At 40.8% G+C, this 18,463-nt stretch overlaps 1 protein-coding gene across 2 annotated transcripts in view; it reads right to left on the minus strand.

Moving 5' to 3' along the window:
* Positions 1-18,463, minus strand: part of LOC106607935 (pro-neuregulin-3, membrane-bound isoform) — a 583,319-nt gene that overhangs the window by 10,925 nt on the left and 553,931 nt on the right. For both annotated transcript variants that reach the window (XM_014205430.3, XM_014205421.3), the window contains exons 7-8: positions 4,800-4,915; positions 2,683-2,868 (exon numbers count right to left, since the gene is read on the minus strand). In XM_014205430.3, the coding sequence (XP_014060905.1) occupies positions 2,683-2,868; positions 4,800-4,915 (302 nt within the window). The remainder of the gene's footprint in view (positions 1-2,682; positions 2,869-4,799; positions 4,916-18,463) is intronic.

Genomic DNA, 18,463 nt, shown 5'->3' on the forward strand with positions numbered 1-18,463 from the left:
AATCCGAACTCATCTCTCGGCATATCCAGCCCATCCATTATCTCAGCCAATCATGATGACATACAAGTGTGTTACTAAGGCACATGAAAGTCCAAATGTTCCAGAAGGCATTTCTGCCAAAAAAAAACAAATGTTCATAAAAAATACATTAAAATGCCTCTCCTGTGAAGTAGTGACGTGTTTTTTTTATAGTTTATTTTATATTTGGATTCCACTTTGTATTATGATCTATATAGATTTATAGAGATATCTATATGGGTGTTATGGATATTTAGATAACACTGTGGTGTTTAATTATGGTTTCTGAATGCAAATGACAAAGAGCTTGGGATAATAGAGCCTGAGATAGTAGTGATGATTTTCCAAATTGAACTGATGAATGAACAAGCTATTGCAGCAGTCAGACAGGAGCGTTCCAGAAAATTCTGGGACAGACTATTGGCCGGTTCATTCAGGGGTAATATCCTGAGTAAATGAATCCCTAAATAATTAGAAGACCATTAAAGATAGACAGAATAGTGTATTAGAATGCTATTGACCAGTGATGTGTAGGCCCGCGGAGGGTGAGGGACTTACGACCCAGTCTGACGGGGCCAGAACAGCCAAGGTCGATCATCAACGCTTCCTTATACTGTATAAGTGACCTTGTCAGAGGAATCAATTACAGTGATAATGACCTTGTAGAAAGGAGCCAAGTTACAGCTAAGGCAGGTACTTTGATATCTGATTTATGCTGAAGTATCTCTACACTCTGTCTGCAACACTTTCACTGCAATGACAGACAGGTATTTGCATATTTCAACTTTGCCTCTGTGAATTCTTCACCTGGGGGATTCAGAGAAAGCCACTGAGAAACCTGACAGGTTTATCTAAAAATACTAGTAACAATAGAACACAAGTGCAGTTCTGTGTCCGTGTAAGTCATTTTGGAGAGATAACGGCAGGTTTTCTGACAGGCATGGAAGAAGAGGGATAGCACTTCTTCCTGGTTTGTTTGACTATTGTATGCAAAACATGTAGTTTCTACATCCCTCCTCTCACTCTCTTTATCTCTCTCTATCTCTCCCTCTTCTCTCACACTATCATTGTGCTCTCACATGTCTCCCTTTACCGCAGAGTCTCCATGGCAACTCAAGCTTGCACTTGAACAGGGATTCTCTATCTCTCTACGCTCATTGTCTGTAATCTGGAAATAGGTCAGTCTTTCCAACTAATCATGTGCTTCTGCCTTCGGGCCAGCTGGAGCCCATGTCTAGCACCTGGTATGTCAGCAGAGTTAGGCAGTTCCCCTGTAATTGCTTATTCTACAAGCACTTGACAGTGGTCTGGTCACCAAGTTGTAGAGTACAAGACATACGTACAATATCAACCAATTAGTTGACTGGAAGAGTCCCTGTAACATGTGACCAACCTTATCCACATTTCTAAAGCATTGCCCTCTATTTAGAAGTTCCTGCTCAGATGGAACACCCCCAGAGCCTGTCTGTTTTAGTGAGTCATGCCTGGTGTCAAGGTCTCGCTGTTCAGCTGCCCACTGAATCCCTCTCCTCTGTAAGGCACTGACAAACTAAGAGAGAAGAATGGCAGCGCATGACCATCATTAAAAAGACAATCCACAGCCGACAGGCCAAACACTCCCTTTGAACTAATGACATTTTACTGCTGATCATAACATAACCTTATATGTATCTTTGCTCAGCACATTGAAAAACAAAGAGAAGGAGCAAAAAACTTGTGTGCAGAGGGTCCCCTCCTTTATTCAGTTCTTAAAACAAGCTGCCTCTGAAATTTCTCCCCTTGAAATGAAATCTAAAGCTTTGTCGGAGCCGAGGCAACAGCGTTCCACATAATTTTTTTAGAATGACTCGGCGAGGAGAGAAAGAGAAACAAAGAGAGAAACAGAGAGCGAGAGAGTGAGAGATAATACGGGAGGAAGAGAGAGAGAGAGAGAGAGAGAGAAAGAGAGAGTGACTTGAAAAGGAGAGAATTAAATGGAGAGGGAAGGGACTTGAGAAGAGAGCTAGAAAGGAAACAGGATGGAGAGAGGGAGCGAGACAGAGAGGCAGACAGAGAGAGAGAGAAAGAGTGACAAAAAGAGAGAGATAGAGCGAGAGAGAGCTAGAGCAAGTGAAGGAGAGAAAGCAGCCATCGCCCTGTGGGATTTGGAGAAAGGGACTCTTGTTAAAAGAGTACAGGTGGATCCATAAATCAGAGATGAAAGCTGTCGGAGGTGTGATGACGGAGGCAAACAGAAGGGCCGCACAGCCTGGGATAAGAGCCCGGGATAGGCTGGGCTCATTATGCACCATTCCTCCTCTCCAAAACAGCCACAGCAGTGCTTTCTTTCTGCTACAAAATAATGACTCCGACACCACTGCAGCGAACGGAAACAATCTGAATGTACAAGTACCTAAACTCTGGGAGTCTGAGGCTGTGTGTAATCCATTTTGCTGTTATATGTTGCTCTGTCAAAAAAAAACATTGTTTTATATGTTTTGCTTGGCACACTTGTTGGTAGACAAAATTTACAAACACATGATTTCTGAGTTAAGTCATGGTTGCAGAAGTATTATTCAAGGTGAAGGACATGATGTACATGTTTCCACTATTACTGCTAAATTGAGTGACAATTGACATGTAGTCATTACTAAATGTATCTGATAAACCAATAGTTTAACTTACCCTTTCAATAATTCAACCTCCCTCTCAGACGACTCCAATTCCTGGAGGTGTTGGTAGGCGGGGCCAGAATTTTTGGATCCTCCAATTGGATTTCGTCTTCCTCTGGGTATGGGCGGAGTTTTACGAGGTACTGACCAATGGGTGGCTTTACTTATCTGGTCTGGACTATGAGACAGGGAGCTGCTTCTAAAATCAAACACAGGGACAAGGATCAAAAGTGATTTGTCACTTAAAAGTATTCTGTATGATACATCACATTAACTGTAGCCTACCATGGTTATGTTACTATCTCTATTGTGAGCCATCACATGGCTGTGGATGAGAAGATTTAACACCAGGAGTTCCATCGTCCAGAAAATGAACAACTGAAAATTCACATCAAAACTGCCACAAGGCAACACACAGCTAGAAGGCCCTCGCTGTTCAGAGGAACAACATAAACTACTAAAGACAGATTATTGAACAAGTGTGGCTGATTGCCACTCCATCTAGGGATAAAATTAATCATGCCATTTCTTCAGTCAATTAAACTAGAGTTTCCCTTGTCACACAACTTTTTTGTCCCTCTGATAACATTTCCTGTTTCCTGCTGCAGTGTGGGTTTCTGGGTTTCTGCTGTGTTTTGACATGATTGAGGTTTTGGGTGTGAAGTGATTGATTTATCATGTGCAGTGAGGACTTTGAAGACTTCTCTCTGTGTGCCAGATCATATCTTTATCGGTAGTTTATCTCCAGTGCACATAAAATGCTTATAGACAATTAAAGCCTATGTCATTTGATTTCAGATAAGCCTTGCAACTAACCAGCTGCCAAAGGAGTGAGGATAGAACAATGTGATGCACAAATAGTTCCTAGACACAAAATCCACTTAAGAGCTTGTCAAGTTTCAAGCTGTTTTGGAAACATATCTTCACTTCCATTTGCTGAAAACTGTATCCAAATCCCCCCTAAGCCGACACAATTGCAATCATACAAACTGAGATGATCCTTTAAAGTCCACTTATGGCAAGGTCAAGGACTGTAAGCAAACAATATACAATCCAGCCACTGAAAAAAAAGGGGAATCAAATTGTTGTCGGATCTTAAAACGTAAAAAAGAGCCGGGTGTGGATTAAGCCAAACAAACATAAAAGGATTTGTTTATCTGTAATCCCAACAGACACGAATGGAAGGCAAGGCACATACACACACACACACACACACACACACACACACACACACACACACACACACACACACACACACACACACACACACACACACACACACACGGAAAGGTAGATCTCTAGAGCCACCATAATGACCTTGTAATTATGCAGGCAGGTTGGTGTGCTGGCGAAATTCACAATGCGATATGAGTGAGTGCGGTTTCCCTAGTCCTGAAGTCATGTAAAGTCAATAGCATTCCCTGGGTCCCGACTCGCATGCAGCTCACTGAATACAAATGGAATACGAAAGCAGAGGATAGCAGGAAATACCACTGAGCAGTTAATGATGGATATCGGGCCTTTGAGTGAGAGAGATCAGCTTGACTGTGATTGGACTTCATTGTAATGCTAAGGACTAGCTGTTCCCAGAGCTTTATATATGGCTAGCACTGACATTTGAATCATATGGGATTTTGAATAATGTAAGTCTACGCAGTTATACATCTATAGCCTACATGTGGTCTTCCAGTAAGCTAATGTCGTATAATGATTTAAGCCACAACAGATCATTCCATTAGCGCATTATTCCGCAATGTGGAAATTAGCTCAATGTAATACAGCAGTTGGCTCATAAAGAACATTTAATGTAGTTGGAGTCAGATCTCTGACCCTTTGCTGGCATGTTCAGCCCGGTTACAGATATGCACATTAAAATGTTTATCAACAATTAGAATTACTATCATTCATTAAAACATTCAATAAATCCACAATTATCTCCGGCTGCACTGTAATGTGGTTAATTTGATTTCTCTCTTCACTGCGTCTCTGTGAATTACTGTAAGGGGCACAGAACCAATCCTCATAGCACATTATTATGATAATCATTATGATTTTTGTCCTTGTAAGATGTTGTTCCACAGAGAAGTATTCATCATTCAGACCACTGAATTCTATGTGTGGACATCATACCTGTAATGTTTTCCTGTGCCTGGACCTCTGGAGTAGTTGGTAGGGGTGGCGTTGCACTGGGAAAAGCTGGACTTACAAACAGCTCCCTCATGTGGCTGGGAGGACCTCTTACAATACTGCAAAATAAACAAAGACATTTAAATATATATAACCTATTACTGTATTAGCATTAATCTATATTGATTAGACTGATCATATTGCTTGTTTATGCATACAATAAAAATACGTTTGGACTATGCAAATAGTTAAGTACAGGTAAGCACAGATGTTTTCTTTTTAGCACTCCATTTCCAGAGTCAGTATGGAATGGCCATGTTCTTTTGGAGGCATATCTAAAAATGTACATCACTTAACATAACCCAGTGTGCTCACACACAATCCCCCTTTGACTGCCACAGCGTGAGGTAGACCATTACGTGAGTAGAGAAGAATGATTACAGGAATCTAAATGGCATTCCTCTGATCTATTCCACTCTCCTTCCGCTATTTTGCTGTGTCAATGAGGGAGAACGGAAGAGAAATTGAAATTGAAGTAGAACTATACATCTCAAGTGTAGCATAGGAATGCTGATAGTTGATAAAGGAGTGGTATAGAGGAGGAGAGCCACTATAATTGGATATTACGCCTGGACAGACAGCAGGAGACCCAAGGAGGTTCTTGGTACCACTATCCCTGATAGCAACCATGCATTAATCCAAGATAAGATTATATTAAATAATTTCTCAGATTTCTTTTATTATTGTCGCCCAGAGCCTAGAGCACGAGCATGATTTAATAGGAATTCCTCACACTGAAAGCCATTACTGATAATGGAGCTCCAATAATGAATTCACTGACACAATAGAAATAATACTAGGTCAAATATAAATGGTGCCAATAAGGGTGTAAGAATCTGGGTTAAATAGATGGACTCATGCAGCAATTTGCCATCCAACCAGTTTAACTTGTTGGTGAGCTCATTTAACAGTACACGCAGACAATGATATTCTAGAATTACAGAAAAAGCTATTGGTGTAAGGACAGACGCTTGGAGACAGGAAGCAAGTACAGGAAGTGAACATTTAATAAATAACTGACAAGAAACAAACAAGGACAGCGTCTGAACAGGGGAAACATAATGACAATAATGCTGACACGGGGAACAAACTGAGGAACAGACAGATATAGAAGGGACAATTAACAGGTGAGTCCAATATTGCACTTATGCGCTTAATGATGGGGACAGATGTGCATAATGATGGGCAGCCTGGTGCCCTCGAGCGCCAGGGAGGGGAGCGGTAGCAGGCGAGCCTGACGGGCCGGTCGAAACATAGGAGTCGGACGAGCCGTCTGAGGCGTGGAAGCCCGACAAGCCGGCTAAGGCGTGGGAGCCCGACGAAACGGCTGAGACGTGGGAGCCCGACGAGCATGACGTGGGGTGGGAGCCTGCCGAGCCAACCGAGGCAAGGAAACCTCTTGAGCCTGCTAAGGCGTGGGAGCCCGATGAGCCAGCTGAGGCACCCCCGGTTCCTTTGGCAGAGGCACCCGACGTCACCAACAAAACAAAAAACTCCTTGATGCTTCAAATTGTGGTGTCAGCATTCTGTAAGTACAGACGCTTGGAGACGAGAAGCAAGTACAGGGAGTGAATATTTAATTAATAAAACAAGTACAGGGAGTGAATATTTAATTAATAAAACATGAAACAAGACAGGACAGCTTCTGGACATGAAAAACATAATGACAATAATGCTGACACAGGGAACAAACTGAGGAACAGACAGATATAGGAGGGGCAATCAACAAAGTGAAGGAGTCCAGGTGAGTCCAATATTGTGCTGTTGCGTGTAATGATGGTTACATGTGTGCGTAATGATGGGCAGCCTGGCGCCCTCGAGCGCCATGGAGGGGGAGCGGGAGCAGGTGTGACAATTGGAGGTATTTCAACAGAGACCTGGATGACTCCTTGAACTTAAGACTAGACAGGTCTCTGAGTCTGAACCACCTTTTAAAGTATCCAGTGTGCACATTGGCATGACCAAAATGAGAGATGTGTAACTTTTTTCTTAAAACCTCTCTGGGGTAGGGGGCAGTATTTTGAGTTTTTATGGATATAAATAAGGACATTATCGAAAAAAGGACCATTTGTGATGTAACTGGGACCTTTTGGAGTGCCATCAAAGGTAAGGCATTTTTATATCGCTATTTCTGACTTTTGTGTCGCATCTGCCTGGTTGAAATATGATTTTCATGTGTTTGTATGCGGGGCGCTGTCCTCAGATAATCGCATGGTTTGCTTTAATCTTAAAGCCTTACTGAAATCTGACACGGCAGCTGGATTAACAAGAAGTTAAGCTTTATTTTGATGTATAACCTGTTGGGGCTAGGGGGCAGTATTTGCACGGCCGGATAAAAAACGTACCCGATTTAATCTGGTTACTACTCCTGCACAGTAACTAGAATATGCATATACTTAGTAGATTTGGATAGAAAACACTCTAAAGTTTCTAAAACTGTTTGAATGGTGTCTGTGAGTATAACAGAACTCATATGGCAGGCAAAAACCTGAGAAGATTCCATGCAGGAAGTGGAAATCTGATTTGTGGAATCACCTTCAACACTTTGCCTATGAAACACACCATGAGTTAGGATTCATTTAGCACTTCCTAAGGCTTCCACTAGATGTCAACAGTCTTTACAAAGTGGTTTGAGTCTTCTCCGGTAAAAACTGACCGAACGAGAGGCCTGGAAAGTTGGTCATAGGGGGAGGGCCAGTACTACTATGACGCAGGCGCCCGTGGGTACCCTTTCGTTCCGAAACGTTTAGTAAGACAATGCAATCGTCCGCCTTGAATATTATTGAAGCTCTGATTGAAAAAGGCCCTAAAGATTTATGTTATACAATGTTTGACATGTTTGAACGAACGTAAATATATATTTTTTGCACATTCGTGATGACAGGCGCGGGCGCCTCGCACATTATGAGTAGCCTTCGGAACGAGCTAACAAGAAGGAGCTATTGGGACATAAATTATTAACTTTTTCGAACAAAACTACATTTGTTGTGGACCTGGGATTCCTGGAAGTGCCTTCTGATGAAGATAATCAAAGGTAAGGGAATATTTACAATAGTATATTTGATTTTAGATGGTTGCAAGATGGCGCTAACCTGTATCGCCTAGCCTATTTTTCTGAGCATAGCACCTCGTTTATTGCAAAGTGTGATTTCCCAGTAAAGTTATTTTTAAATCTGGCAATGCGGTTGCATTCACGAGATGTTAATCTATAATTCTTTGAATGACAATATTATATTTTAACAATGTTTTCGAATAGTCATTTTGTAAATTGTAGTGCTGATTCACCGGAAGCATTTGAGGGAAAATATTTTCTGAACATCACGCGCCGATGTAAAATGCTGTTTTTATATATAAATATGAACTTTATCGAACAAAAAATCCATATATTGTGTAACATGATGTCCTAGGAGTGTCATCTGATGAAGATTGTCAAAGGTTAGTGCTGCATTTAGCTGTGTTTTGGGTATTGGTGATGCATGCTAGTTGCTTTGAAAATGGCAGTGTGACTATTTTTGGCAGGGTACTCTCCAAACATAATCTAATGTTTTGCTTTTGCTATAAAGCCTTTTTGAAATCGGACAACGTGGTTCGATTCAGGAGAGGTGTATCTATAAAATGGTGTAAAATAGTCATATGTTTGAGAAATTGAAGTTATAGCATTTATGAGGTATTTGTATTTCGCGCAACGCGATTCCACTGGCTATTGACTAGGGTGGGATGCAAACGTCCCAGGTTCCCAGACAGGATAACACATATATTTTCAAGAATGTTAAATATTTGAATTTAGTATTTTTGAATTTCGCACTCTGCAATTTCACTGGATGTTGGCCAGGTGGGACGCTAGCATCCCACCTACCCTAGAGAGGTTTTAATAGCAAGAAGATGACCAAGGGTTTCCTGCAGATCTATGGCATTCTCATTATATTTACACCACATCTATGGTGCCTACTACTGTGCCCTGTCTACCCTCTTCCTGTCCACTGCTGCCAGGGCTGACTTTGTCATTTTGATGGGGAAACAGCATGAGCCCTGACTAAGTAAAGGAGATATCATCATGACTTCTCAGCTGTATGACTAATAGCAGGATAGTGAGCTCATTAGGTAGACTCTTGCTATCTATTCCTTGTCCTAAGCTGATCTTCCATTTGGATACTTGGATCTTGGACAAATATGGATCCTTGACTTGTACCTGGTTCTTTCAGAACAATCAATACCGATACATTCATCACGACATTAATAAGGAGGCATGGATTTCAAATACACAACATTAAATTAATGCAGCCAGATTAAAAAGGTTACTATAATTCAAATGTGATTTTGAATTAATAAAGCCAAATTAATGTATTATTCAGGGTAGCAACTTTGGTTTTAGAAGTGTGGGGGGAGGGGGGGGGGGGCATAACCTGGCAGGGGGTCTTCCCTCAGAATTTTTTTTGGGGCATCTAAAGCTAATTTCCTGCATGAGTAGTCTTTTCTTTCAACCAATCGATTGGTCGAAAATTTTAAACGTGTATTTTTCCATATATAGAAACACCCTATGTGTTTTAATAAAATCAACTGTAAGTATTGAACTTGTCTGATGCATTAAGCACGCCGTTTGATTAAATAATGAAGACACACAAATGAGATCAAGATAGCTGAACCAGAAGAAAAAAGCCTTTTCCCGACCTTCCTTCTCCCGCTGCTGCTAGCCTTCGTAGATTCTGCTCTCATGACTCTCTCTCCTGGGTGAGGATCAAAAGGGCCCATCAGCAAGGCCAATGGCTGACAGACTCTTTCTCCTGGGGGAGTTGGCCCGGTTTTATGACTTAAAACCCTCATCGTAAATACCTGGCATAAACTCTCCCTTTAGCTCTGCAGTATTGAGAATGGAACGTCTGAGTGTTACAGAGAGACTCTTGCCAAAGAACTTAAACATCAAACATGGGACATTGAAACAATATAATTCAACATCCAAATGTTGGTAATGATGAGAAATGGAAAATGTATGTATATTTTGTGAGTCATAAAAAATATCCGAAAGACTGTATAACAACATAACTGTATCTCTGAGGGTGTACACATTCTAGTTAGGTTTGCATCTAAATGTTGTATAAAATAAATGATTAAGTACAAGAATACTTTTGTGGAGATAACAATGTGATTTTAGCCATCTAAATAACAATTGTTTTTCATATCAACTTTTGCTCAGTCAGTAACCACGCCCCAGTGAGTATAGACATTGTGTCGGCGTGATGGAATGCCCCCTTTTTACCCAAGGAAAAAAGGAGTCGTAACCAAATGTACATTAGACCAGAGAAAGTGAGGACGTGGTCCACACGCTGAAGTGGTTGAAATTTAAATACAGACCAGACAGCGTGGAGCGGTAGCTACACAGCTGACAAATGGTTTAAAACTACAACACCAGAAAATGGTAAGACCCTCCGAAACTCTCGAGTGAAGAAGATAAAGACTACACCAGAACATTCAGTCTGCAGCTGTTTAAGTACAGGTAGTCTAGTAAACTCGACCAAAGACCACCGCGTGTGTAACAGCTGGATTATTCATTCTAACGAGCACTCAGACAAAGAAGCCTACATCTGCAAAGAACAGTTTCCTCTCACCACCATTGGTACTCTGAAGGATACTTTCTAAGATCAATTTTAAAGGACACTCTAACACGGAACCCAAACCGGCTGAGCGTGTGCGCCATCGTGCGCTATCGTGCATACATTTATTTTGTCCCTCTACACCAAACACGATCACGACACGCAGGTTAAAATATCAAAACAAACTCTGAACCAATGACATTAATTTGGGGACAGGTCGAAAAGCATTAAACATGTATGGCAATTTAGCTAGTTAGCTTGCACATGCTAGCTAATTTGTCATATTTAGCTAGCTTGCTGTTGCTAGCTAATTTGTCCTGGGATATAAACATTGAGTTGTTATTTTACCTGAAATGCACAAGGTACTCTACTCCGATAATTAATCCACACATAAAATGGTCAACCGAATCGTTTCTAGTCATCTCTCCTCCTTCCAGGCTTTTTTATCTTTGAACTTATATGGTGATTGGCATCTACACTTTCATAGTATTACCACGACAACTGGCAAAACAGTTTGTCTTTCACCCACGTGGGTATAACCAATGAGGAGATGGCACGTGGGTACCAGCTTCTATAAACCAATGAGGAGATGGGAGAGGCAGGACTTGCAGCGCGATCTGCGTCAGAAATAGGAATGACTTCTATTTTAGCCCTTGGCAACGCAGACGCTCGTTGGCGCAATAATTGAATAACATATATTCCTAAATTTATTTTGCAACGCTCGGCGCACGCGACGCGAGCTGTGTAGTCAGGGTATTACGATAAAGAAGCCTACTATAGCAAAGAAGAACATTGTGACCTCTGGTGGACAACCAGAGACTTACACAACCAGAGATACATCGAACCACTTCCCATAGACGGATTGAATTCAACAGAGAGACGACAAAGACATCCACACGTAACTATATACATTGCAATTATTTTCTGAATGAGCGGTCATTCATGTGCAAAGTATCCATTCCCATGAGCATAACTTCTACATGTATGTACGATAAGTCACTCTTTGTCTCTCCCGCTCTTTCTTTCCCCACACCCTTTCCGTTGTGTAACAAGTCGTCATTTCATTGCATTATGTTAGTAATCAATATAACCTATACCATGTGTGTTTATGTAATCCTGTGTGATTATTGAAGTTAGTTAGTAAAATAATTAAGCCAATTTGTGTACCGCTGATTCATGACTTAGGCTAGGGTTCGTGCAGATTTACGAGGTAGGTCAACAACGTTCAGAATGAGACTGATATGAGGAAATTATTAATTGATGACTGTTATGATGTCGATATATTCTGATATATTCTTGTGTTAATTTGGGAAATGTTAACTCATTAAACAAACTTTTCCTGTTGTGCCCCAGATTCCTAATGAGTTAATTGTTATATGATTAATTTAATCGGGTAATAACTAAACATAGGAGGTAATTATTTGATGAATAGCAGTTATCACATTAATGTAGTCACGTCACGACACTGCCATTATTCTCCTGACGTTGCCGGTAATAGGCTACACCAGCGGTCAGCAACCTTTTCCAGTTGGAGTGCCAATGTATCTTACCATTTATACCAATCTGGGTGACAGTGATGATTTTCATATGCACATGTTCGTGGAACAGTTTAATTTCATTTAGAATAGTCTTGTATTTCAAAATCATTGTCTGTGGTTAATATAAATCTAAATGAAAATTATTCAAATCTAAAAGTAACTTTTATTGCCATTGCCAACTATGTAATAATAATCTACATAAAGCCACCACATAAAAACATTGCAGCGTGCAGGTAGAAAATATCAGAATAAAAATAAATATCCTATAAATCACATTGGCTACTCATGGCCTGTCTGCAATGATCAACTGGGTCACCCCAAAACTCACGCTAGCAAACATGAAACATATTTTTCAGTGTTTTACACTTACAGCAGAGGAATTACATTTCTGAGTGCATGATATTCAGTTTCACTGGCATATAGTATGTTCTATGGATGGTCTTAAACTGCAGTAATTTATGTCTGAGATTATATGAACATGACTGGGCATTCAAACAAATCTGTATCCATTCATCATCATAAATATTGTGCTGTGTACTGACTGTGCACCATGACAGTGTAGTCTGTAGAGCTGTTTATATTATGACTGTGTGAAAAGTAGGGAATTAGCTACAAGTAGTATCTAGCCAGTTAGCTTTATTGAATTACTATGGGTTTATGTCCTACGCACACTTCAGTGGGTATTGTAGGCAGGTAACCATGCCAAAATGAAGATAAAATATTGTAGACAGGCAACATATGTGAATAGACAACATTTCATTCTGAAATCAGAGTCTATTTTCTCTCGCTTCAGCTCAAATAAGGACCACCATTGATTAAGAACATTTGCCTAATTGTACATGGTTGCATGCTGCATACATAATTGTGCATTCTTTGCATACTGTCTGTTGAAGCTTGCATCGATAAATGCTTCAAAATATGTAAAAATGGAGTACGCATTCGAGAAGTGCCCTCTGTGCTCCATTTCACATACTTCAATTTGGACTCATTTGCGTGCTCGTAGTACGGTAGTATGCATTTTGAGAAACACCCATTAGCTAACATTACACGTCAGTTACAATACTAGCGCAGCACTGGGAATAAATACTCAAACAGCAGTTGCCTTGCCAGCTAGATCAGTCAAATAACCTGTTGGGGCTAGGGGGCAGTATTGAGAATTTTGAAAAAAATATGTGCCCATTTTTAACTGCCTCCTACACCAACTCAGAAGCTAGGATATGCATATTATTGTTCAGGTTTGGATAGAAAACACTCTGAATTTTCTAAAACTGTTTGAATGGTGTCTGTAAGTATAACAGAACTCATATGGCAGTCAAAACCCTGAGACAAATTCTGACAGGAAGTGGATACCTGATGTGTTGAATTACCTTTAAGGCTATGCCATTGAAACACACAGGGGCTTATTAATTTTTGAGCACATCCTATGGCTTCCACTAGATGTCACCAGTCTTTAGAAAGTGTTTTGAGTCTTATACTGTGAGAACTGAACGAACAAGAGCCTTGGAACGGTGGTGGCCGATTAGACTCTGGCGCGCGAGTTCATGTTTGGTACTCTCGTTCCAAAACGTTTTAAAAGAGAATGCAAACGTCCGCCTTGAATATTATTCATGTTCTGGTTAAAAAAGGCACTAATGATTTATGCTATACAACGTTTGACATGTTTGAACGAACGTCAATATTTTTTTTCCCCTCGTTCATGACAAGAAGTCCGGCTGCCATAGATCATGTGCTAACAACACAGAGCTTTTTGGACATAAATTATGAGCTTTTTCGAACAAAAATACATTTGTTATGGACCTGGGATTCCTGGAAGTGACATCTGATGAAGAGAATCAAAGGTATTGGATTATTTACATAGTATTTTCGATCTCTCCAACATGGCGGTTAGTCTGTATCGCAAAGCGTATTTTTCTGGGCGCAGTGCTCAGATTATTGCAAAGTGTGATTTCCCAGTAAGGTTATTTTTAAATCTGGCAATCCGGTTGCGTTCAAGAGATGTAAATCTATAATTCTTTGAATGACAATATAATATTTTACCAATGTTTTTGAATAGTAATTATTTAATTTGTTGTGCCGCTTGACTGGCGGTTATTGGAGGGAAACGATTTCCTCAACATCAACGCCATAGTAAAACGCTGTTTTTGGATATAAATATGAACTTGATAGACAATGTATGCATTTTTTGTTCTAACATAATGTCCTAGGAGTGTCATCTGATGGAGATTGTCAAAGGTTAGTGCATCATTTTAGCTGGTTTAATGCTTTTGGTGACGCCTGTCTTTGAATTGGCAAAACATTACACACAGCTATTGTCAATGTACTCTCCTAACATAATCTAACTTTATGCTTTTGCCGTAAAGCTTTTTTGAAATCGGACAACGTGGTTAGATTAAGGAGATGTTTATCTTTCAAAGGGTGTAAGATAGTTGTATGTTTGAGAAATTTGAATTATGACATTTAATTGTTTTCAAATTTGCCGCTCTTGATATTTCACCTGTTGTTGATTGGGTGTACCAGGGGTGGGACGCTTGCGTCCCACATAGCCCATAGAGGATAAAAAGCATCCAGTTTCTGCTCTGCTTGTTTTTACAACTTTGAGAAAAAATGCAACACACATAGACAGCAGTAGCAAACAGCAGCACCGTGCTGGTCAGAAGCTTTGCCTTCATACAGCCTGTCCGCAAACTCGGTGGTGTCTGTGTGGTCCTAAATAATCCAGCCCGGTTGAAACCGCCAAACAGTCTACCTGACTGCTCTGAGGCCTCCACGTATTCCTAAAGCACACCGATGCCACTTTTTTTAAATTTAATTTTTATAACAGTGCAATGATAAAACTGAGGAGACAAATTCAATTTTAGAATGTTGGGGGGGGTCATGTCCCCCCCATCCCCATTGAAAGTTGCGCCCCTGTTATTATTGTTTGCTGAATGCAATATTTATTTTCAAGTTGATGGTAATAAAGTGTTAAGACATTTCAGAAATCTCTAAACTAGAGGGAGGGAGGAAGGAAATTAGGATGCATGAAAAAATGTGACACGCTCCCACACAATGGGACTATGAAATGTCTTATTTTCAAAATAGACAGCTTCAAGGGATAAATATTACACAAGGAAGAGTTGCACCATGTCTGCTTTGTAAAAAATAGAGAGAGAAGCTCATGGTTTTAAAGCTTTTAAAAGAGAGTTAGACATGGCTGCAGACAAGCATCACCTCACTGTTAAGTTTAGGATTAACTCCACATTTTTAAGGTTAGGTTTAAGTTTCGGCATTAACCACTAGAGTCAATTGACACACTGGTGCATCAGTCTAAATTACATAACAAAAAAATCCCCATCAAAATCAGTCAGTTTAAGCTAGAGAAATCTTGTTGTTTTGCATTGGATGCGTCTCAATCAACCGCATCTGCCAGTTTCGCACTTCCACATCTGCGGTGAAAGGTGGCAGACCATGAGACATCCCTAAAATCGGTCTTCTCACAAAAATGGTCCACAAGTGTCACGGGACTCGTCTGAAGGTAACCGGTATCGGTTGTAAAAAAAAATGTATGAAGGTAGTTTTATGCCTAACCCAAAAAATGGTTGAAATACGTGTCAAATAAATAAATATATATATATATATATATATATATATATATATATATATATATATATATATATATATATATATAGTATCAGTCAAAAGTTTGGACACACCAACTCATTAAAGGGTTTTTCCAACAGTCTTGAAGGAGTTCCCACATATGCTGAGCACTTGTTGGCTTCTTTTCCTTCACCCTGCAGTCCAACTCATCCCAAACCATCTCAATTGGGTTGAGGTCGAGTGATTGTGGAGGCCAGGTCATCTGATGTAGCACTCCATCTCTCTCCTTGTTCGAATAACCCTTACACAGCCTTGAGGTGTGTTTTGGGTCATTGTCCTGTTGAAAAACAAGTGATAGCTCACTAAGCGCAAACCAGATGGGATGGTATATAGATTCAGAATGCTGTGGTAGCCATGCTGGTTAAATGTGCCTTGATTTCTAAGTAAATCACTGACAGTGTCACCAGCAAAGCACCCCCACACCATCACACCTCCTCCTCCGTGCTTCACGGTGAAAACCACACATACCGAGATCATCCATTCACCTACTCTGCGTCTCACAAACATACGGTGGTTGGAACCAAAAATCTCAAATTTGGACTATCAGACCAAAGGACAGATTACCTTGTTTCTTGGCCCAAGCAAGTCTCTCCTTATTATTGGTGTCCTTTTGTAATGGTTTCTTTGCAGCAATTTGACCATGAAGGCCTGATTCACGCAGTCTCCTCTGAACAGTTGATGTTGAGATGTGTCTGTTACTTGAACTCTGTGAAGCATTTATTTGGGCTGCAATCGGAGGCGCAGTTAACTCTAATGAACTTATCCTCTGCAGCAGAGGTAACTCTGGGTCTTCCTTTGCTGTGGCGATCCTCATGAGAGCCAGTTTCATCATAGCGCTTGATGGTTTTTGTGACTGCACTTGAAGAAACGTTCAAAGTTCTTGACTGACTGACCTTCATCTCTTAAAGTAATGATGGACTGTTGTTTTTATTTGCTTATTTGAGCTGTTCTTGCCATAATATGGACTTAATAGGGCTATCTTCTGTATACCACCCCTACTTTGTCATAACACAACTGATTGGCTCAAATGCATCTTAGGGCAAGGCCCTTTTTTTCTCAATTGCGGCCTGAATGACGTGCACAAAGTAAACTGCCTGTTGCTCAGGCCCTGAAGCCAGGATATGCTGTGCGTTTTGTTGCTAACCTTACTTAGCTACCTGACAACATACAGTTTTTACTTTGTAGATAATTGGCCCTCTTTCTGGGACTCACCCACAAACAGGACCAGGCCTGGCCTGTTGAGGAGTGACGTACTCCACCCTAGCTGGAGGGTGCTCTCATCTTATCTACGAACATAGACAGGGCTCTAACTCCCCTAGCTCCACAATGAAATAGGGTGCAGGCCAGGCAGCAGGCTGTTAGCCAGCCTGTCAGCTTAGTGGAGTTTGCCACTAGCACATTCAGTGTAGTCAGCTCAGCTATCCCCATTGAGACCGTGTCTGTGCCTCGACCTAGGTTGGGAAAAACTAAACATGGCGGTGTTCGCCTTAGCAATCTCACTGGAATAAAGACCTCTCAAAATAGGGCTACTTAATGTTAGATCCCTCACTTCGAAGGCAGTTATAGTCAATGAACTAATCACTGATCATAATCTTGATGTGATTGGCCTGACTGAAACATGACTTAAGCCTGATGAATTTACTGTGTTAAATGAGGCCTCACCTCCTGGTTACACTAGTGACCATATCCCCCGCGCATCTGCAAAGGCGGAGGTGTTGCTAACATTTACGATAGCAAATTTCAATTTACAATAAAAAAACAACGTTTTCGTCTTTTGAGCTTCTAGTCATGAAATCTATGCAGCCTACTCAATCACTTTTTATAGCTACTGTTTACAGGCCTCCTGGGCCATAAACAGCGTTCCTCACTGAGTTCCCTGAATTCCTATCGGACCTTGTAGTCATAGCTGTTACGAACCGGCTCAGAGTTCGCAACAAAAGGGAGACAACGTGGAGACAAGGAAAATCAAAATATATATTTATTAAATCAAGTAAGGTAAGAACAATGAACAATGGTGTGTGTAATCAGTAATCAGTAGTGTAAGTGAGTGTTTTGCATGCCTGAACGTAATAATGCAGGGTGTTGAAAGGTGCCAAAGCAAATAACCAAAAAGCCACAAAACTACCACAACAGAAATCAAGCAAGGTGTCTGCATGGAGAGAGTCTCCCCAATCAATGTGGAATAGGTCTATTTATCCTGGGAGACACCCGGGCTCAGGTGTTTCCCATGTAGCTGACGACCCTCCCAACTCCGCCCACCAGCATCCTAATAATGAAACAAGAGCAAAGAGGGAGAATACGGAGGACAAAGTGGGAGGGTCGTCACATAGCAGATAATATTCACATTTTTGGTGACTTTAATATTCACATGGAAAAGTCCACAGACCCACACCAAAAGGCTTTCGGAGCCATCATCGACTCAGTGGGTTTTGTCCAACACGTCTCTGGACCTACTCACTGCCACAGTCATACTCTGGACCTAGTTTTGTCCCGTGGAATAAATGTTGTGGATCTTAATGTTTTTCCTCATAATCCTGACTATTGGATCACCATTTTATTACGTTTGCAATCGCAACAAATAATCTGCTCCGACCCCAACCAAGGATAATCAAAAGTCGTGCTATAATTTCTCAGACAACTCAAAGATTCCTTGATGCCCTTCCAGACTCCCTCTGCCTACCCAAGGACATCAGAGGACAAAAATCAGTTAACCACCTAACTGAGGAACTCAATTTAACCTTGCACAATACCCTAGCTGCAGTCGCACCCCTAAAAACTAAAAACATTTGTCATAAGAAACTAGCTCCCTGGTATACAGAAAATACCCAAGCTCTGAAGCAAG

This window comes from Salmo salar, chromosome 01, assembly GCF_965601325.2.
Source record: "Salmo salar chromosome 01, fSalSal1, whole genome shotgun sequence".
Taxonomy (NCBI): domain Eukaryota; kingdom Metazoa; phylum Chordata; class Actinopteri; order Salmoniformes; family Salmonidae; genus Salmo; species Salmo salar.